At 36.6% G+C, this 22,948-nt stretch overlaps 1 protein-coding gene across 1 annotated transcript; it reads left to right on the top strand.

Annotated features, from left to right (window-relative positions):
* The first annotated feature begins 615 nt into the window (after positions 1-615).
* Positions 616-22,690, top strand: LOC136809736 (ankyrin repeat and BTB/POZ domain-containing protein 1-like). Its single transcript, XM_067066284.1, has 14 exons — positions 616-830; positions 9,395-9,459; positions 10,863-10,925; positions 11,477-11,532; positions 11,917-12,061; positions 13,105-13,264; positions 13,679-13,724; positions 15,044-15,160; positions 17,991-18,124; positions 19,665-19,734; positions 20,174-20,265; positions 20,983-21,138; positions 21,409-21,609; positions 22,236-22,690. The coding sequence occupies exons 2-14, from the start codon at positions 9,395-9,397 to the stop codon at positions 22,440-22,442; spliced, it is 1,512 nt and encodes a 503-aa protein (XP_066922385.1). The 5' UTR covers positions 616-830; the 3' UTR covers positions 22,443-22,690.
* The last annotated feature ends 258 nt before the right edge of the window (positions 22,691-22,948 follow it).

Below are 22,948 nucleotides of genomic sequence, written 5' to 3'. Positions count from 1 at the left end.
TCACGAGACTTTCCCATTGCGTAATTGTACAGAGAAAAGTTTTATTTTATCTTATGCTATATTCATTCCCCTTTAAATAGTTCTATTTTGATTGCTTGACTCGAAAGACTCGAAGATGACAATACTTTCTAATTGAGAATGAAAGTGCCTGGAATGTGCTAAACAACCGCCACGCGAGTAATTAGACTCTGCCCCGAAAAATTGGTAGTCGGCAATTCTACTACATTGCTCTTAGAATATAATCAAAATAACACAACAGAAATACCTAGGCTGCTGGCATCAACTAACGGATTCGTGCTCCGTATACTACCTGGGGTTTTGTAGAGGTCTGCGATGCGATTCAGACTAAGAAATACCTCGTTGAAAAGATATTCTTCAGTGGATGATTTTAAGACTTCAAAATTTTTTAAAAGTTTCAAAAAATAAAAATTCAGTGCAGAGGACTGCCAATTTCTTTTGAAACAATTTTTAATTTAATTCGATTTCACTGAAATAAAAGATCCGCGTTCTCCTTCACGCGCGCGCGGAAATCAATTCAACGCGCGTGTTAAAATATCGCGCATGCGCAAAACACCATTGAAAAATGTAAACAAACTATTTTTCGAACTAAAAATGCTAGACCGGCTTGCTAAAAAAAAATAGAAGAGTTTGTGGACTGAAAGCTGAGGTGAAACAGAAAAATTTATAACTTTAGAATTGAAAAAAAAAACGAAGATTTTTGATTTCTTCTTCAACTTTAACAATAGGACATTGGTCAGTATAGTTTCTTGGATGTCTCAATCGCTCACACATAAATATCCAATGATAATTTCTAACAAAAAGAAAAAGAGGTGAGTCTACAATTAATTTGTTCATTGACATTGTTTAAGTTAATTGGTTTTAGGGAAGGCCTCTGTGATAAGACCTTTTGTTGGGTTAATGTCATTGAGTAATCAAAAGCTCTGGCATTACAAGGATAACACATGAATGCACGATAGACTTTTTCGCCTTTCCATCTGCCATCTATTAACCCAGGCGTAAATCTTGAGTAATCGATAAATAATCGATAAGTAATCGATGGATTAGATATCAATTAACCGATAGAATCGATAGGTAATCAGATCTTCAAAAAATCTTGAGTATCGATCAGCAATCGATTATTTCCAAGCTATCGATCACTTATCGATCACATATCGACTACAGACAACCTATCGATTACTTATCAATCATGTATCGATTGTTAACAATCATCGATTACTTATCGTTCATGCATTGATTACTTATCAATAGACCTTTTTTTAAAGAGGCAGCAATATTGAATAATTATGGACTCCAGCATAAAAACAATGATACAGCCATGCATAATTACTCTATCATGCATATTTTAAAAATTATGCATGGCTGTATCATTGTTTTTATGCTGGAGTACATAATTATTCAACATGGCTGCCTCTTTAAAAAAAAGTCTATTATTTACTTATCTTCGATCACGTATCGTTATCGGTTATATATCGATTGTGACCGACTATTGACTACATTACGGGCCCTTTTTACGCCGGCCCTTATTCCACCAACGAGCCCAAAAATAACGCTAATAAGGTCCGGCGTAAAAAGGGCCAAGATAAGGTATTTAATGAAGTAAAGAAAATTTCTGGAATTCGCCAAATCTCATACATATCGTATTACTTGGAATAAACGCCCGCTTTGGAATTAATAATGCTCCTCCAAAAAGGCAAACCATTCAATAACGCCCCTTCTCTAAATAAAACGGTAACCTTGTTTTTTTTTTAACTTTTTTTTGTTCAGCCTTTCAGAGGGTTTGAGAATGCTTCAGCCAAAATTTACTGTATGTATAAAAAAAATGAGTGTAGTAGCTTTTCTAGGCCCTATGCTACCAGGGGATTGGATTCAATTCAAAAGTACATCCCAATCGAGATCAGCGAAAAATGTTGCTTTTAATTTCGCGAAAATGACGAAAATTCGAGAAATCGAGAAATTTAATCTCGCGAAGGCGAAAGTTAATCCAATACACCGTTTAACAGTCTCGCCATCTCCACCGTAGGGGCGGTAGGTAAAAATGCTCACTTTAGTACTGTAGAAGGTTAGAGAAATGTAAACATTGCCATTTTTTCTTTCCTTTAGAGAGAATAATTTAGATATTTGAACATGATATCAATGATAATTTTATGGATCTCTCCTGAAAATTTCACAAAAATTGATCCAGAGGAAAAGAAGTTATGATTAAAAGGAGTTCTTTACCTACCATTTCTCTGCTGGGTTTTCTTATGAGAACTGGATGTTTACCTACCATTTTTTACGGGGGAGAGTGAAGTTTCCCGTGGTTGCCAAAATCAAAACAATTCAAAATTGTTCATACGCGTGCGCAGTCGACACTGTTAAACGGTGTAATAAAGTACCAATCCCTAAAATCTGATAAATAATCGATCACGAATCGATAGTTGATCAATTAACTATTTGATCGATGATTAATCAATTTTTGATTGATATGTAATCGATAGCCGATCGATTTTTAATCGATACTTAATTTAATCGAAGTATAATCGATCTATAATCAATAAACAATCAATGACAAAATTGATCGATAAATAATCGAGCTTAGGAAAAATCTTGAGTATCGATCACCTATCGGTTCTATCGGTTAATCGATATCTAATCCATCGATTACTTATCAATTATTTATCGATTACTCAAGATTATCGATTATATCGATTAACTACGCCTGGATTACCAGACGATGTCAATCGAACGAATCGAACGCCGAATCAATTGAACGCAATCGAACGCAATCGAATGATTGAAATTCGATTGCCGAACGCAATCGAATGCCAATCGAATATTATCGTGATTTTCTCGATTGATTCGATTGCGTTCGATTAGTGCCGGGATTCGATTGATTCGATTGATTCGACTGTGTTCGATTGATTCGTTTGCGTTCGATTGACTAATGTATTCGATGGATTCGACTACGTTCGATTGGCTTATGCATTCGACTGGTTCGACTAATTGATTCTGTTGATTAACGTTGATTCTCGTTCAACATTTGAAGCGTTAAACAAGATGATATGAATCGAAGAAAAGACGGCTGTATGTCACGTTGCCCGCAAAATCTATGATGGCTGTTTGGCCGGTTCGCGATTTCTGTATCACCTTGAAAGGAATTGAGGTAAATTGGAATCTAATTATATCGACCACCCGTGGAACGCAGTCGAACGTAATCAAACATCAATCGAACGTAATCGAACATCAATCTAACATAATCAAATATCAATCGAACGTAATCAAATATCAATCGAATGTAATCGCATATCAATCGAACGTAATCTAATATCAATCGAACGTAATCGAATATCAATCGAATCAATCGAATTTTACCCATAATTTTACGTTCGATTGATATTCGATTGCGTTCGATTGCGTTCGATTGATTCGATTGGAATTTTCGTTCGATTCCGTTCGATTGACATCGTCTGGCTATTAAAATTGCTGATTTCAAATTGAGTTTATGTACCATGCCAGGTCAGGTGATGTCAACTGAACCTTATCGAATCGATTTTCGTAATCAAACCATTGAATGAACACAGTCAAAAATAAAGGGGGGTTTTGTGACATTTCTACCTCCTGTCATATCTGATACCATATCTGGTGGAATTTTGAGAGACAAAATTGACGATAAATAATCGAGCTTAGGAAAAATCTGAGTATCGATCACCTATCGGTTCTATCGGTTAATCGATATCTAATCCATCGATTACTTTATCAATTTTATCGATTACTCAAGATTATCGATTATATCGATTAACTACGCCTGGTATTACCAGACGATGTCAATCGAACGAATCGAACGCCGAATCAATTGAACGCAATCGAACGCAATCGAATGATGAAATTCGATTGCCGAACGCAATCGAATGCCAACGAATATTATCGTGATTTTCTCGATTGATTCGATTGCGTTCGATTAGTGCCGGGATTCGATTGATTCGATTGATTCGACTGTGTTCGATTGATCGTTTGCGTCGATTGACTAATGTATTCGATGGATTCGACTACGTTCGATTGGCTTATGCATTCGACTGGTTCGACTAATTGATTCTGTTGATTAACGTTGATTCTCGTTCAACATTTGAAGCGTTAAACAAGATGATATGAATCGAAGAAAAGACGGCTGTATGTCACGTTGCCCGCAAAATCTATGATGGCTGTTTGGCCGGTTCGCGATTTCTGTATCACCTTGAAAGGAATTGAGGTAAATTGGAATCTAATTATATCGACCACCCGTGGAACGCAGTCGAACGTAATCAAACATCAATCGAACGTAATCGAACATCAATCTAACATAATCAAATATCAATCGAACGTAATCAAATATCAATCGAATGTAATCGCATATCAATCGAACGTAATCTAATATCAATCGAACGTAATCGAATATCAATCGAATCAATCGAATTTTACCCATAATTTTCGTTCGATTGATATTCGATTGCGTTCGATTGGCTTCGATGATTCGATTGGAATTTTCGTTCGATTCCGTTCGATTGACATCGTCTGGCTATTAAAATTGCTGATTTCAAATTGAGTTTATGTACCATGCCAGGTCAGGTGATGTCAACTGAACCTTATCGAATCGATTTTCGTAATCAAACCATTGAATGAACACAGTCAAAAATAAAGGGGGGTTTTGTGACATTTCTACCTCCTGTCATATCTGATACCATATCTGGTGGAATTTTGAGGTTACCATATCAAAACTTTGAAGAACTCAAGTATAGAAATTTCTCGTTGTTTTAGAAGAAACACGAATTTAAGAGGTTACTTCAATCCTGAGTATACTTAAAAATATGATGTGGTTAAGTGAGGTTACCCGAATGAGGTTACCTCATTCTAAAGCTTATAAATCAATACCTACTGAAGCAAAATTGCTCAAAATTTAAATATGCCTCAAGTAGGCCTCATTCTAAGCAAAAACTAATTTGGATTTCTTATAAGCTGTAATTTTTGGGGCTAAAATTGAGGTACCAATTCACAATTTTCATAAACCCTTTTTCATCTAATTGGCTTAAAAAAAAGTGGATATTTGTTGGCAATTGTTTGATAAGGTAATAGAAGCTAATTCATCATGGAAATTATGACTGATAAACAAAAAGGTTTGTATATTTAAGGTTACTCTTGTAGAAAGCACCATTTTCACTGTTCCTGTGTGAAGCTAAAGCTAATAAGGCTATTAATAAGATCATATTATTTGTTTTGCATGACTATAACATCAATCATAAACTAAATCACAATCTCAAGATAGATTATTAAATTAGAAGAAATCAAATCTTCAAATTTTGATGGTTTTTTGAGTTACTACAATCCACCGAAAGTAACCTCAAAAATCACACCAAATCTTCAATATTTTCGCACCTTTTTTGACCACTGTTGCCATGTCAGATAGAGTATGTCTCAAGTTTTTAGAGGTTAAAATAGTTTTTCTAAAAGTGTGGTGTTTCAAAGGTACCCGACTATAAAATGAGGTCCCAAAATCCCCATAAATCTTCTGAAAAATTTATGACAATACCGTGCTAAGACATCGACCCTGGGTGTAAAATTTCAAAGCCTAAAAATGATTATTTAAGATTTTATTCTAAATTTACCAAAAAGAGCAATTTTTTGACTTTCCAAAAATGTCACACAATTTTTGACTGTGTTCGAATTTCATCAAACAAAATCAAATGATAGGTGTTCAATTACCCAACCTGATCAAACAGTAATCGAACTTTACCGGAAAATCTTCAGTTCAATTACTTATCGCAGTTCGATTAAGTTCGATCAGTGTTTTTGTAGCTCAAATGGTTCCAGTTATTGCTAGCGCAACAGCTCTAGCCTAAACGACTCCCAACAACCAGTCAGGCGCATCCTGGCAAATGAACGGGGTGAGCATTTGCATGGGGTATTCGTCACCCAGTGCAAATGAGATAGGACGTCTGGGGCTAAAAGCGTGAAAATGAATAAAAATGAACTTCAAACTGAAAACGGGAAAAAAGGAAGAAAACCGGGAACTTTATTTTTTTGTTAAAAGTTTCTTCAATCTTCGAAGAAAAAATTGACCCATGGAAAAAAAAATTCATCTATGCGGTTCTTCAAAATGAAGAAAAATATTTCCAACCCGGTTAAATTACTTACTTGGAATACTTGGAAGTGCTTTCGATGTTCTTCCATCTAGGTGAACAATCCAATGTCGGCCTGCGGATTATTGATTTGATGTTTGATTAAGTTGGATGCAGCATTTGTTGTTGCACCTAGAACAGAAGGTTCATCCCGAACAGAAACAAGGAACTTGTCTAGCTTCTTTTTGAATTCTAGCACAGGGCATCCACTTAAATTCCTCAATTCTTTAGGGAGAGTGAACAAATTGCCCACGGGTTGATAAGAAAAAGTCGGATTGCGTAGGGCAACTGATTCTCTGTGATTCGGGCTTTCACAAAGCACAATCTTCCAAGTCTGGGTTGGAAAACAGGTCGTAACCCGTCTGACTGATTGATATTAGGCACAAGGTTTTAAAGGATCTTCCACGTGTAGATGATCATGTATCTTTCACGTCTTCTTCAGCGATAAGGCTGAATGCCTTCAATCTTGACCAGTATGATTTTTTCGGGGTTAATGATTTTTGAATGAAGCTCCATGAATTTCAAGACTTTGTTATCACTTTAGCCATGGGTTCCCAGATTGAGAAATATGAGTTTTGGAAGAACAAGAGATTTCCAGAGAGTGAGCATTGGTGTAGCTGCTCTTGTTCTAAAAGTTCTCAGGATCCAGGATGAGGTTTTACGAGCATTGATAAGAACATTGTTGATGTGGTGTTTGAATTTACAATCATTGGACATCAGTACTCCAAGGTCTTTGACATATTCATATTCTTTGATTTCAATGTTGCTACTGCTTGTGTAGTGTGTTTCAGCTTTAACTTCAGTGTTTGGGCCATATCTCAGCAGCTCAAACTTGACAGCATTAAACTCCATGTTATTATCATCTGACCATACATAGACTGCGTGGGGTATTAAGCGCTATTACATCACTTTTGTTTTCGACCCCTTGCATTTACTACCAATCGCAAGTGAAAAATACCCCGTTCATTTGCCAGGATGCGCCTGACTGACAATCATTGGATGAGCAGAAAAGTTTTAAGCGCTCCGAGAATGATTTGTGAACAAAAACCGTAAATCGAACACATTGAACATCAATCGAACTATTCAAATTTTACCGGAATTTTGATTTGGTTTGGTAATTAAGTTCAATTGAGTTCGATTAGTTTGGTAATCAGACAGTTTGATTGACATTGCCTGGCCAATAGACCTTTTTTTAAAGAGGCAGCCATGTTGAATAATTATGTACTCCAGCACCAGCATATAAACAATGATACAGCCATGCATAATTTTTAAAATATGCATGATACAGTAATTATGCTTGGCTGTATCATTGTTTTTATGCTGGAGTACATAATTATTCAACATGGCTGCCTCTTTAAAAAAAGGTCTATGCTCGGATGATTTCATCGAAGGAAGCAATCGGCTGATTGAAATTTGATTAACAAAAACAATTGAATCTCAATCAAACGGTCAAATTCTATGTACTGTAATAAACCTTTTTTAAGGTCTATTAGTAAACATGTGTACTAGATACTTTCTTATTATTGTTTTGATGGCTTGAGTTACCTTGAATATACATGATCTATCATTTGTTTGTCATCACCTGACCTAAACAATCAATCAGCGCACTGGAAAAATATTGTGCGAGGGTTAAAGCCGTTTATGGCTGCAGAGGAACAGTGTTGCGGAAATGATGAATTAACGTACTTTAGATTGAGCCCCTTCTAAATTTTTACCCGGGCACAGACAAAATTCCTGCGCGACTTTTTATTTTCTACTCGGCTACTTTTCCTTTCTTTTGTAACAATTTATCTTAGACTACCGTATAGGTAGGTATATTTATTTGAGGTGGGTCCACTGGTCGATTTATAAAAGTTCTTTTTACATTTGGGTAAAATGAAAAGAGAAGAGCTAGAAGGCAACTCACGATTCTTAAGCTTATGATAGAACAAGAGGGACAATTAGACGTTTTGATTTGAAGAAAAAAGAATTCTTCTTTAAAATGATATTACAATTTTTTAGGTTAGCAGGTTTTGTTTTTCTATTTCTATTTCTATCTCTATTTGGTTGAGTTGCAGGAGGTAGCTCTCTAAGGCCTATTTTGGGAACTATATGTCCTGTCAGCACCTTAGACTGACTACCCAATTCCCCTCCTCATGTAGCATGGGTTGACCAGGGGTAAGGTATGTTCACTTGCCTCGTTATCCACTGCAAGTAGGAATCAAACCTTAGTAGCTTCTGCATTAGCCAAATTTGATGACCCCTATACCACAACACCTTTTGAGGTAAGGTCGGTCAGTTGAGGGCAAACTGGCATTTTTTAGTACAGCCTAATGCTTATTCTTTAACTTTGGGTTTTTTGAAACTTTGTATGTAATAAACACAACGAACGAGTCAAACATTGAATCGAAATCCAAATTTTGAATTCAGAATCAATGGTTACTCTTAGGTGCCAAATAAATGGGGGGTTCCTATAAACGGGGGGTTGGAAAATTTTTTCAAATTAAATAAATGGGGGAACCTAATTACCGGGGGGTTGCAAAACCTTACCTGGACCTTAAAAAAACCCTTAAAAGGATAAAAATAGACTAAATATAGGCTTTTTAGAGTAAAATAAGGAACTTTCCTTTTGGTAGCTGGGAATTTTTTCAAAAATTTATAAACAGGGGGGGGTCCTAATAAGGTCCGGGAGGAGGGTTGGAAAAAAATCGAAAAATTAACAAGCGGGGGGGCTGTTTATTTGGTACCTAAGAGTAGTTTTATTATTTCAAATTTTTGATTTTGTTTTGTAAAGAATTTTGTCTTTTTTATTTTGATGAGTGGCTTGAGCAGCAGCAAGGTTTTGGTAACCGTAACTGAGTTAAATAATCTTAATCTACAAAATTACAACTTAGTAGGGGGCCAAGCCTGGGGTTCCGTGACATCTTTTCTACGACCTAGCCATTTTTAGTCCATTCCAAAGAACAGAATATTACAAGATATTTTTGAGTGGGGGGATGCGGATTAGGCCGAAAATAAGGAGTAGGATAGGTATCTGATAGAGCATGAAATTCTGTGCAAAAAATTGTATTACAACAACTATCTGACTAAAACACGCAAAGAAATACAGCCCCTTTAAGACCAACTAACTTGCCAGCTCTACTGTGATTTTGTCTTGATCGCACTGACGTCGGTATATTTTTGAACTTCAAGCGGCTGTATTTCTTTGTGTGTTTTAGTCTTGTTGTAATACAATTTTAGGAAAAAAAATTAACTGACTTTTTCAGATGTCAACAAAGAATATCACCAAGCTGTTTGATTTCTGTCGCACTGGAAATTTGTTTGATTTAAAGTAAGTAACTTATACCTTGCATAGTAGCACCCCCCCTGAGCTTAGGGGGGGATAAACCATTTTGCTTGATTAGGGCTGTATTTTTCAAAAAATACTGCGGGGCTACCTTGCTAGGGGGGGCTGAATGTTGTGTAATAGAACTGGCGGCAGAGCTGATAGGTTGAAGATATTTTAAATTATGTTAAAAATCTAAGCTGTGGGGAAGGTTTTATCCCTCTTGAAAAAAAAAATTTATCGAGAATTTTCAAGCAAAATTTCTTTGATATTTTGCTTTGTGAAGGTGGGGGCTATGTTTCTAGAATTTAGCCAGGGCTTTTTTTGAAAAATTCTGGGGGCTGGACCCCTCTGCACACTATGGTCTTGTAAAATAGAAGTCAGTCTGATTATCCTCACTCAAAATTTTAGAATTAAAACTAAAGTTTCATCCTTCATTTCTAAAATTTTAGAGTCCGGCGTACCTTGATTGTACCTAAACCCAGGGTTAGGTTGGTGCTGGTTGGTGACTGTCTGTAAACTAAAATTATTGATCCACATTACTGTATAGTTGGGCTTATTTCCACATCCCCTATCTCGTATCTTATTCTTTCACCCTTTCTCTTTCTTAATCTTTTAATTCTAATCAATTTGAGTATTAAAATTCCATGAAATAGACCCAAGAACAACCAAAGATTTGTTAAAACTTGCCAGTAAAACCATCAGAGCTTCGATATGGTGAAGAATTCTGTTTATTCATGATATGCATCACTGTAATGTCTTCACACCATAGGCCCAACAACAGCTGATTGGTTGTTAGTGACGTAAAATTAGTCAATAGGTCACTTGCAACCAATCAGCTGTTAGGTACGGATGTAATGTTAGAAGACATTGCATATCATGAAAACCCCAAAAAAGGGGGCATCAGAAACAATATTATTCTTACAAAGAAGAAGAATTTTTGTAGAAGAAGAATTCTTTTGGAAAAGGCAACTATTGCCTTAACGGGGAATATTTCCCGAATGGGAAGGTGAAAAACTTGTCCCTCTTGTAAAGGAGGGAAAATAAATAATATTCACCAGGTAGTTAAGAAATCCACCGGGTAATCGCTTCTTAATTCTACTTTCCCCATTCCCAATTAAAAACTTCCCTATTTGGAAACTTTTTCTCGATCGGGAAACAAAAATCTACTTTGTTTACAAAAATTCTATTTCCCGTTCTGGAACGATGAAAAGTACTTGACCAAAACTGGAAACAGAAAAGTTATGAAATTTTCAATCTGGAAACAGTTTCCTTTTCGGGTTATTTTCACCTTCCCGTTCAGGAAATACTTCCCGTTAAGGCTCTAGTTGCCTTTTTCATGTAGTGGTACCGATTGACAAGTGCGTCACAAATAATCACAATTTTGAAATAATTTTTTTTCTTCTCAGGAACATAGTGGAAGCAGAAGAAGTTGATGTCAACGTAAGAGACAAATGGGACAGTACTCCACTGTATGTTCATTTATACAAGATACTTATTTGTAGAGGACAAAGTAAAGTAGGAAAATATACTCGGAGTGGAATGGTATAAACTCTAATAAAAGGGCCTTTTACTTTTTAAGATATTGTCAATAGAATATTCTATTGTATAGCAATGTATAAGCAGTAAGAAGACTCAGAGCCACTTAGAATTATGTCATGTGAGCTTGCTTGAAGAATTGCTGTGCTAAAAACAAATCTGAGCAGCAAAATAAAGTAGTTCTTGTGGAGTTTTTGAAATTTCCAGATGTCTTCTACAAGCACTTAAATCTTTCCATATAATTTGATAATCTAAAAGCAAGTGGGCGAAGTGTGTCAGGCCATATTTTAAAAAGGTAGGACAGCGTCTGTTGATGTCCAAAAAGGACACTTTTTAGTATTTTCCGACTGAAAAGGCTGTTTTTACCAATATTTTAGTGATTTCAGAAAGTGTGCAGCGTCTGGTAACCGGTCGCTGAAAGGGTATGGTAAATTGCCTGAGTGTATATGAAATATGAATGACCGTTTCTTCATTCTCGTTTCAGGTATTATGCGTGTTTATGTGGTCATGAGAAACTGGTGGAATATTTGTTACAAAAAGGTAAGCTTTCAATTTGCTTATTCTCATGATTTTTTTAGGTTTTTATTGGCTACTCTATTTTTTGATGTCGTTTGGTTGGAGCTGTTTAATATTTTTTTAAATATAATTATTATATTTTAAGCCTCTATGATAAATGTGAACACTGACCGATGCAATGTATCCATATAAAATTAGCTGCACAGTGTACTAACTATTTAGATGCTTTCGTTGATAACCTTTTGTTTTTTGTTTGTTATTTTGATTTTATCTTTAACCATAAAAAAAAACTTCAGATAAAGAATTGATACATGTTTTATAAGCATATTTTCTGGGTCACCCGAATATTTTCTAGAAATGGTCCTTAGTTTTACTAACAATGATTAGTAGAATTATTTTTCCCAACAGGTGCAAAGTGTGCTGCCAATACTTTCGATGGTGAAAGATGTTTATATTCTGCTTTGACGCAAAATATCAAAAAGATGTTAAAAGATTACAAAGCAATATCCAAAGATTGTATACGAAGAAATGCATATGTGGAATTTTTCAAAAGGTATCAAGTATATGTTCTCCTCATTAAACTTTGCTGCCACGAGTCGGAGGTACACCAAAGACTCTCCTTTTCGATAGATGCTTACGCGAATGTAGGGAGGGTGTCAATCTCGCTACTCTCCATGGATTAATCCACTTGAATTCACCAAGTGTTGGATTGTTCACCCACTAATAGGGAACGTGAGCTGGGTTTAGACCGTCGTGAGACAGGTTAGTTTTACCCTACTGATGAGTACGGTTGTTGCAATAGTAATTCTGCTCAGTACGAGAGGAACCGCAGATTCAGACAATTGGCATTTGCACTTGCTTGAAAAGGCAATGGTGCGAAGCTACCATCTGTTGGATTATGACTGAACGCCTCTAAGTCAGAATCCAAAACCCTAATCATTCTCTTTATTGCTTAGCACCAAGCAATTAGGGATTAAGCACAATTTTTTGTACCAAGTACGGAGTCTTTGACTTGGCCGGGGATTGAATCCAAGACCTCGCGTACCGTAGCCGAATACTTTGCACTACGATTGTTATACAGACCCAAGAGGCACTCTATCTTGGAAATAACTGTACAGATAAGATTTGGCCAAAATTTAGCAAAAATTCAAACCGTATCGTGTATTACTGGTTCTTACAAAGGACCTCAAAAATCTTTCTGATGCCCCTATGCTTAAAACTCAGTCTTCAAAATAAAGGGTCAAGAGTAAATGGAAAAATTCATGTCTAAGAACAGGCCAGATATACGGGGACTACATTACAGAGACGCAGAGACGGTACTACATTACTGTTAATGACAGATCACTATTGTTAGTGTACGAAATACCCGCACTCCCGAGCCGCAAATTCCATATTCTTTTGGTTTAAAATCATGATGTACCACTGCAATGATTTCACGAAATTATGCAACTTTTCTGTTTTTGTTCCACCCAATACGTCACTTTTTCTATTGTTTAAGTGACGATTCTAAAAGGAGTTTTAAGTGGAAGATTCTAAAAGTTCTCAGAAGACTCTCCAGTGGTGCATATCATGAATTCCTCCTTTTTTCCCTTTCAGATGTTTATCTGAGCATACGTATAAAGATGTTTGCTTCACAGTTCACGGTGTCAATTTCTTTGCCCACCGATTGGTTCTGTCCGTTCGTTCACCTTACTTCGCTCACATGTTCACCACAAAATGGAAAGAAAGAAACAACATTCGAATCAATAACCAAAAGGTGAAAAGTTTATATCTCTGGTGATTTATAACACACTCGAGTGTTCAATTGTAACTAACGATGTTTTTCTCCGACTTTTCTTTAGCCCACCCTTTTTTCCTGATAAAGGGACCCTACTCTAACAAATTTTGGTTTTAATGATTTCATCGTTTTAATTTTGCTCAAAAAGGTTCCGACCAATAAATTCGGTCAGTTATTGATAAGAGAATATAAGGAGGAATGGTATAATCTCGCCTCATGTATGGCCTCTCGTGTGTCATCTTCATCGTGAACTTGGCACAATCATATTTCCACGTGTTTTAATTTCACAAGATTAATCTATTTCGCGGGAATTAATTAGCATGAAATGGGATTTTCGTAGGCTAATAACCAGGTTACAAGTTAAACTGAAACTAATATACTTCTTTTTGTTAGGTCACGACGAAGGCCTTTGAGTTACTCATCCAATACATCTATACTGGTAAGCTTTCTGGTGGGGTAGCTCAGTCGGTAGAGCATTCGCCTTACAATCTAAGGGTTGTGGGTTCGATCCCCGGTCACCGCCAACTCAGCGGATGAGTAGCTTAGATTGGGTAATCTGATCTAGGCGGTAAGTTACTGGGAGCTGAGAGTAGGTGTGGCGCTCCACCTCAGCATTCGATCTCCCAGGTCTTTTGCAAATAGAAAAGGGGATAGACTCCCTCACTCCGGGTTTCGCCGACAGCCACCAGGTGAATATACTACTACTACTAAGCTTTCTAAATCATTGAGCTTTTCCACTTCTTTAACTTTGTTGGCTGAAAAAATCACAATAGAATCACCATACCTCGAACACGCACGTTGAATTGAAATTCGTTCGATTTATAGAGAATTGTTTGGACGGGATTGTTACTAGAAGGCATCAACAAGCTTGTCCGAGTGAAGGAGACATTAGAGTCATTAGCGTGGTGGCAGGGGGTGGCAGCGGATGTTCTTCAAAGGGGCGCCGAAATACAAAGGGTGCAAAAAGACGCCTCTAATTACTAATTTCGGCGCCCCGTTGCTCTTTTACACCTTAGATATGGCAGTTTTCGTCCAAAAAGAGAGAAATTACCCAAAAATTTTCGTGCTCGCTTCGCTCGCGTTACTTTTTACTTTTCACAGGGGCCGCCAAAATCTAAATCTTCTAAAATTGCCTCCCCAGTTTACTTGACCCACCACGCTACTGATTAGAGTTACAGAAAGGTTCCAGTTATGGAGACTGTACTGTGTAATATAATACACGCGCAAGGTTAATGGGTTGATAATCCTTAGCGGGGCTCAATTCCAGGGCGAAAAAGTGACGTCAACATAGCTGTTTATACATGAAATTGGAATCTGATGTGATTATTGTATGTCCCATGTTGGTATTTGTATCGGGCTTTTCAATAAAAAACCTTATTATAATCCATGTTGAGGAGGTCCAACCTGTTGTGACATACCCCTCTTTGTAGCATCAACTATAAACGCTCCAACCTTGTGGAATTCTAGGCACTTACAAGACTGAAAAAATTACATCTATGGAGGGTTGATGAATCCGACCTTCCAAAGTTTATCGTTTATCCTAATACACCTTTTCGACCGTAGCCGCCAATTGCCGCGCGGCATTGTCTACTTTATCACACTAAAATCGTCCCAGTCCTTTTTTAACACATTTTTCTATTGTCTATAGGTGCGAAAAAAGGACTGAGATGGTTTAAGTGGGATAAAAATGCCCGCGCGGCAATTGGTAGCTACGGTCGAAAAGATGTATTGTTTTCAATTTTCTTTCTTTTTCGTAAGATCGTATGGAAATTCCCGTGGAAGAGCTCGATGATATCAAGATATTGTTGAAACAATGTTATTTGTTCCAAGCTGCTGAAAAAGTCGAACGAATGGAAAAGGAATTCAACTTTTATTGTAAGTAATGAAGAATCTGGGTATATGTGGGACAACAAAGTTTCTCAAACTTAATCCAACTTCTTTTGGATTTGAAATTCAGTATTCAGTATTTAAGACTTTATGCTTTTGATGGACGCTAAAGTAAAGACTAAGTAATAAAACAGAAAATATATATTTATAATACAGTTGACGCTCTCTTATTCGACGTTCTACTATTCGATATGCTCCCTTATTCGATGAAATTTGAAAGTCCCCGTCAACATGAAACTCTCACAAGGGAGTGGTCAGAAAGTATCTACTAGGGGGGAGTGGAGGATATTTTGAAAAATCCAAAAAAAAATTCGCACCCCCTCCCCTAACCTGGAAAAAATTTTCGAACCCCCCCTCATAAGGCCCAATATTTTTTCGCACCCCCCCCCCCCCCTACTAGAAAAATTTTTACGCGAAAAAGAATTCATACAGATGCGGTACAAAGAGTATTATTTGTTTGTATGACAGTTTTTTATGTCAAAATAAGGTAAGGGAGTTAGTTTAGCCCTGTTAAGTTAAAGTATAACAGGGTTAAGACAAGAATCATCAAGTGTTTTCTCTGAGTTTCTGTAAGATTTGGAAACAATTACGGCTTATTTTCCCCAGTAGCGACCTGGCTTAATTTTCTGGGGGTGCAAACTATGAAATTGGTGCCCCTGGTATTTTTTGTCCTTATTTGCGCCCTCCATTATTAAGTGAAAATATTAAGCTGTAAGAGCGGTATGGTTGAAAGTAACGCCCGGAATCTTTGAGTCAAGAAACTTGGAATTTGTTTTTTGTAATTTGAAATGTTAAGGTGTTTTGAACAAAGGAGGCGCAACCATGGTTTGCGCCGGCGGAAAATTTTTCAATTTTCAACTTTTAATCTGTCTAAAATGCCCCATATTATAGCATCAAAAATAAAGCCACTCAAATAAAATACATAAGCTGTTGATACTTGAAATTGAAGTTTTGTACCTGATAATTATTAGGTAATTTTTCTCAGAAAAATTACCTGATCATCTTAATTAAGCTTTTGCGCCACCACTTTACTCTTCATTAAAGATCAATGGCTAGGGATAAGGGGAACGAAAATTTTTGGTGAGAAGGGTCAAACAACTTAAAAGAGTTACTAAAAAGGAGAAATTTAGTCAGCATAAGCAGGCATAAGACCACAAAAGCCACAGCGAGCATCAACAAGTTTCGATCTTTTTGGTATTCTCTCTGGGGGTGAGCATCCTCTTGAACTACTGGTTGATACACAACACCTTACTTCGGCTTTTCGCGATTCAATGTTGATGGTAGTTTCGGAAAAACTCAAGAGAAAAGATGCAAGAGCGCAAAGAAAAAGCGCCGGACGCGAAAAAAAATTAACATAACACTTTATAAAAGGCGCTATAAACGTGTGGAAGGGTGCCAAATTGCCCAATTAAACATCAACCAAATTTTGGCGCCCCCTTGAAAAGCTTTTTTGGCGCCCCTCTCAGATCTTTCTGGGGGGTGCATTGCACCCCCTGCCAGGTCGCCACTGATTTCCTGAAAAATTACTGATAATGTACACAATCTTCCCGAGTCTATTTTGAAACTGATGGTGAGATGTCGAATAGCATTTTTCATCAGACATTACAGAGGCATCTCGATTACTCAAGAGAAAATTTTGAAGATTGGTTACTCGAGACCCTAAAATACAAGCTATTCTGTTGTTAAAAGAGGAGTCTGAAAAATAAAATTCTCTGAGTTTGAATTTTCCTATAAAACCTATATTTTCTAGGTTTTCCAGGGTCTGTCAAAGCCCTGTGTGTGTTAGTTAGTATGTAAGTTAGAAGACATTAGCAGATGCTAAGGAGGAGTAACCATGGTTTGCGTCGACGGGCGAAAATTTCAATATATTTCACCACCATTTTAGTTAAAAAGACACTTTGTTTTGACAAATTTATTTTAAGAAGTACTTTTTCAAACCACTCTGATGAGCTGTGAGAGCCACTAATCTACTTCCATCACCTAGTTCAATGTTACAAACGAAAAGGGCAAGGCGATGATACCCAAATAATGCCAAAATGAAATGTACATATATCCAACAAGATCAAATATGAGTTGTCGGCCGTCAGGCCGAAAAATTTTTGAAATCTTCAAACGTAAAACTATGAATTAGACTTCCTACATTTTCTCTTGAGTTTCCCAAAAGAAATTGGAACCCCCCCCCCCTAAACCCTCAAAAAAAATTTGGAACCCCCCCCCCCCCTAAACCCTCGAAAAAGATTTGGAACCCCCCCTAGAATCCTCCACCCCCCTAGTAGATACTTTCTGACCACTCCCTAAACGACGCTCCCTTATTCGATAAGCTCCCTTATTCGATGAAAATTCAATTCCCCCTGAAGATCGAATTAGAGAGCGTCAACTGTATATATAAGTTTATCATCGTGAACAAAATTTCAAAAAAAAAAAAATTCAATCTAGAGATAAAAGTTTTTTGGACTCAATGAGTGATCAGCTTGGGGTGTATATTTAATTGATTTTTGATAAAAAGTTTAAAACGAATTTACGCACATACTGGGTGCGCCAAAAAAGTATTTTAATGACAATATATTTTTGGTGCATCCGGTAGTACTCACGATAATCTTTTCAACGAGCACAAAATTGAAATTTTATTCATACTCAATAATTTAAATGACTTTGAATTTAAAAACGACTTTAAGCTGCCAACCTTTGATTTAATTCGTGTTTTTTTCAATGAAATCAAAATCACAAAAACTATTTATAAAATAGACATCATTAGACTGGGAACTGCTAACGAAAATATCGATAATATCTGTAAAATTTCCAAACAATTTCTTTATAGCTGCAACAAAGCCAACATCCTCATCAAATAACATTTCTATATTATCTTTCCAACCCACCCTACATTCAACAGAACTCAACGAATCATATTCATCGATCACACAACTTGGAATTCCGTATCATCTCTGCTCATCGGTATGGTATAATGGAATATTCTGTACCCCTATGTCGAGGAGATGTGATGTCCAGGGTCAGTAAAATCGGGTTGAAAATCCAGGGTGGTCAGTATAAACGAGGTCGAAAATCAAGGGTGCTCTAAAGAAATTGAAGAAAAAAATCCAAGGGGGTCCTGAAAAATAAAAAAAAAAATCCAGGGGTTCACCTTTTTAAAAAAGATCTCCTCGACATTTTTTCTGGAATACTTTACAACCATAGTTTGGAATTGACTTAGAAGAAAAGAAGTAGGGCAAACCTTTAGACTACTTTAGGCGTACAAACTTTCGCGAGCAGAAACTTTCACGAGGACGAAAAATTGCGAAATTCACGACATTTACTTTCTCGAATTTAACGGAAAAATATTTTTCGCGAACAGATTTTCTATTTTGTCAAGAATTTTTCGCGAGCATAAACTTTCGCGAATGGCCCTTCCTAGAATTTTTAAAGACATTTACTTTCGCGAAAAGGGCCAAAATTGGCGAAAATCTCGAAAGTTTCTGCTCGCGAAAGTTTGTACGCCTAAAGTATTTCTATCCCAACACGTAATGTTGAGAAATAGCCATGATCATCTGGTACAAGCAACCAAACCTTAGGAACCGTGAATTTTTTTGTGAGACACAATCGCAGTAATTGGTTCGAAAATAAAAAAGGGTTTAGAGACTGTTTGAGAGGGGCCCCGCCTGACAAAAAATTTTCATAACCAAAAGATTCCTAACCCGAGGATAATAAATTGACTATTTTTTAAAGAAGTATTTAACGAGAATCAAATTAATACCATTGGATGAGTATGAAATTTTCAGCAAAAAAGTACCTTAAGGGAACTTATTTTGGCGGGAACTAATTTTAGCGGGCAGCAAATATCCTAAAAAATTTTAATTTTGGCGGGAACTTATTTTGGCGAATAGTGAATTTTTTTAATTTTGGCGGGAACTAATTTTGGGGAATGACAGCGTAAATCTGTTCTATTTTGCCTTATTTTGAGCAATTTTAATGAATTACAGGGGTTATTTAGGCAAGGAAACAAAAAATTTTGGCGGGAACTTATTTTGGCGAGTGAGCAAAATATTTGATTTTGGCGGGAACTAATTTTGGCGAATTTCGTCTAAATTCGCCAAATCCGCCAAAATTAGTTCCCGCCAAAATAACTTCCCTTAAGGTCAACTACAACAAGTCATGTCTTCAACTCATACGGCCATTTAAAGTACAGATTATTGTCTGGTAAAGTACGGTTGACGTGACAGAATTAACAGGATTTCGAGCCTGAAATTTTCCATACATCCATTTTTGAATGACAACGCATAAAAATTTGATATTATTGATCCTATGTAGCCCCTTAGATTATTTTTATAAGTTTTTAAGTTTGAACTTGGATAGTGAATTTTCTAACACTCTTTTCAATTTTTGAAAAGTTGTGGGATGCCAAAAAGGTGGAGGGGGTTGCTTGAAAAGGAAAGTCAAACCTCTTTTCTGAACAAAGCTCAAATTCACATCTTTTCAACTTTCTCTTCACTATTTTCAGCAATACTGGACAAGTTTTCCAGACATCTTTTTTATGGAACTTCCTGAATGGCTCACCATTGATAAAAAAGGTAAAGCATTTCTACAGATTTGTAACTACAAATTTTTTTGACGAATTAGAATTTTAAGGTGACGTCAAAAAATCGAAAGTTTGGAGCCCGAAGACTTGGCAAATTGGAATAGACGTTACTTCGTAGAGAAAAAGCAGATGCGTCTGATATGGGCTACGACCTCACACAATTTCGTGAGATATTGGTTTTCGCGAAAAAGGGGAAAATTCGCGAAAGCGTGAAATGTCACAAAATGTAATCGACTAGTCGTTACAGGGTCTTTGCGAGATATTCAGGTTTAAAATTTAGTGACTCCCTTGGCAAGGCTTTTTAATTGTACAGTGTGGGAATAGGAATGTTAAGAGGCTACACCATGCTACTGACGGTTAGTATTGAATACCCAAACACTGATTCTCTCCATCCATTTTTAATTTGACGGATTTAATTGATTTCTTTTCAGCACATGATCTTCGTCGATTACGTGAAAGTGAGGCTCCATTGTATTCTGATGTTTGTTTCCAAATCAACGTACATCGATTCTATGGACATAAGGTATGTATGGTAACATCGTTTTTAAAACATCATTGATAACTTAAAAACCGCCATATTTGATGTACGCTAATAGAAAAAGTACCAGCAAGCCAATATTTGCTTCTAACAGACAAAGACACTGTAGTTTTGCAGATGCCTTGCTCTAAGCAACTAATTTTACCTAAAAGTAGCAAAAAAATACAGTACAAATTGCGTTTGAAATAACGAAGTGTTGAATCAGCCCCTGCTGGTTGAGGGGGGGGGGTTAACACCCTAAATTTTTCCCAAAAAAGGAGGGGGCTGGAAGTACACCACTTTTTTGGGGGGACCTATGTACTTGGAGGGAGCTAAAATCTCATCACTTAACGTGGCGGCTAAAATAATTCAGCTTAATAGTTGGTTTCAATTACTCAAATTGAAGCTCATGAATCTGAAAAATTTTCCCCTGAAATAATTTTATAGAAAGTGTACAAAATATTTTATCTTAAACTTAGAACTGAACACAATTTACATTGCGAAAAAACGTTTTTACTGGATCAATTTTTTGAAAGTGTCTAGGATCAAAAGTCCTGGGGGCTAACAAAAAATTCACAAATCTTTGGGGGGACTTAAAACTCAGGGGGGGACCTAATTTTGGCCTGGGACCTAAACCCAGGCTGATGCTATGCCGTTATTACACTGTTACTACAAACGATTACAGTACAACATTTCGACCATTTCTCTTTTCATCTTTTTCAGTTATTTTTCTGTGGACGAAGTGAATACTTCAAAGCATTATTCCATTTCCAAGACGTTTCAACGACAAGTACACGACATCACGTGATCGCACTGAATGATATCCAACCTGAAGTGTTCACAATTATATACACTTTCGTTTATACTGATACTGCTGTGGTGAGTCTGCTGTGTTGTTCATTATTATTCTTTTAGGATAGTGGAATATTCCAATTCAACCCCCTATGTATAAGTTTTGAATTTGTCTTGAAGCCAGATTAACGATATTTGAACTGAGGTCTGAATCGCTATGAAAACAATGCTGAGCTTGCAAAAAACGTAGCATTGTTAAAAGGTTAAAAATATACTAATAACCTTGAATGTATTCAACCGTGGTTGAAAGCTTATTAAAAACAAAAAAAATTATTATTCTCTTTCTTATTTTCGCAGATTCCAGACGAACTTATTGGGGAAGTGTTACATTTCGCTTGTATGTACATTCTGCCCACTTTGAAGACGTTTTGTTTGAAACTCATGAAAGGGAAGTTGGATACTTTCAATATATGTGAAACTTTACGAGCTGCAAGGCTGTATGAGATGCCAGCACTTGAACAACATTGTGCAGCCTTCATGGCTATGCATCTGGATGAGGTTAGAAAAGTACTCTTGACTTGCACCCAAGTCCAAAATCTTTTTCTCAGTGGCCTGGTGAAACTCGTTTTAGCTAAAATTTGGATAAAATTAAATTAAACGAATTATAGTCCATTTGCTTTAAGTTTGAACTCTTTATTTGTTGCCATGTGAAAACCATGTCGGTGTGCTCAGAGTGATTTCTTGAGATCGGTTTTATCTATTTAACTAATGGAGTGAACAAAACTAATGGAGTGTCTACTCTCAGGTGCCTGATAAACGGGGAGGGGTCAAAACAAACGAGCAGTTGGAAATATCTTCAAATTGTAATAAACGGGGGGACCTAAATTTGCTTGGAAATTGTACCTCTAAATACCCCTAAAATAAGGTAATTATAGACTAAAATCTGGCTATTTAGATTAAAAAGAACTCTTCTGTTGACAGCTGAAAATATTTTCGAAAATTGATAAACGGAGGGGGTCCTAATAAGGCCCGGAGTTGGGTTGAGGTTTGAAAAAAAACACGAACAATTAACGGGGGTCCCGCTTATCAGGCAACTGAGAGTGCTTTTTAATCATCTTTTTGTTCGTTATTACGGTAAGAAAATTTTATTGATACTTCAAGAGCTAAAATAATTATTTTCTTAGATAATTGATGATCCAGACTTTGTTGATCTTCTACGCCGTGATGTGATGAGTATTCGCGACCGCCAAGAGATTGATAGCGTTCCGCTAGCGGACGATATTAATTTTCATTTGTTTAAAGGTATTTTACCAATGAGCATGGACTGTGATTTGGTGGAACTTAAATTGGAAATGCTTGAGAATTTGGTCAATCGTTTGCAACAGGAGTAAAGGTCTTTCTACATGAGGAAAAATTCGCCTTTGATGAGAATAAAAAATGTGGGAGAAAAAACACATACGAAAAAGTTACATACAATCTCGTGAACTCATTGCAGTGCGGTTGCAGTGTTGTGTATTGTGAAAAAAGGGAAAACTAATGTACATAATTTTTTCTTGTAAAGGATGGAACATGTTGCACCAACAAAGACTTCTTGTGTCTCAACTCCTTGAAGCTGGATGAAATATTAGAAAGTTCGGGTGTAATAGGATACCACTGGAGGAGTCTACATTCACCCCTACGTGTCCACTACGTACTTTAATCGTAGAAATTTTAGCGAGACAAATTTTAGCGTATATTCAGGAAAATCTTGATTTTTTTTGGATTTATTTTAGCGAATCACGATTTCAAAAAATTTCACGTTGGATAAATTTTAGCGACTACTCGTATTACATTATTGACTGAACTCGTTTTCTAGCATTTCTTTGCACTGAAACCCTTCCTATTGATAAAAATGTAT

The sequence above is a fragment of the Clytia hemisphaerica genome, unplaced genomic scaffold (assembly GCF_902728285.1).
Source record: "Clytia hemisphaerica strain Z4C2 unplaced genomic scaffold, Clytia hemisphaerica genome assembly, whole genome shotgun sequence".
NCBI classification, from domain to species: Eukaryota; Metazoa; Cnidaria; class Hydrozoa; order Leptothecata; family Clytiidae; genus Clytia; species Clytia hemisphaerica.
The sequence above is the reverse complement of the archived record's forward strand: the minus strand, read 5'-3'. Positions and strand labels throughout refer to the sequence as shown.

Excerpts from the sequence above, each read along its gene's own strand:
- LOC136809736 (XM_067066284.1), top strand. The coding sequence starts at position 9,395 with ATGTCAACAAAGAATATCACCAAGCTGTTTGATTTCTGTCGCACTGGA. Across the intron at positions 13,725-15,043 it reads CATCCAATACATCTATACTG|ATCGTATGGAAATTCCCGTG; the intron begins GTAAGCTTTCTG and ends CTTTTTCGTAAG. Across the intron at positions 15,161-17,990 it reads AAAGGAATTCAACTTTTATT|CTGCAACAAAGCCAACATCC; the intron begins GTAAGTAATGAA and ends ATTTCTTTATAG.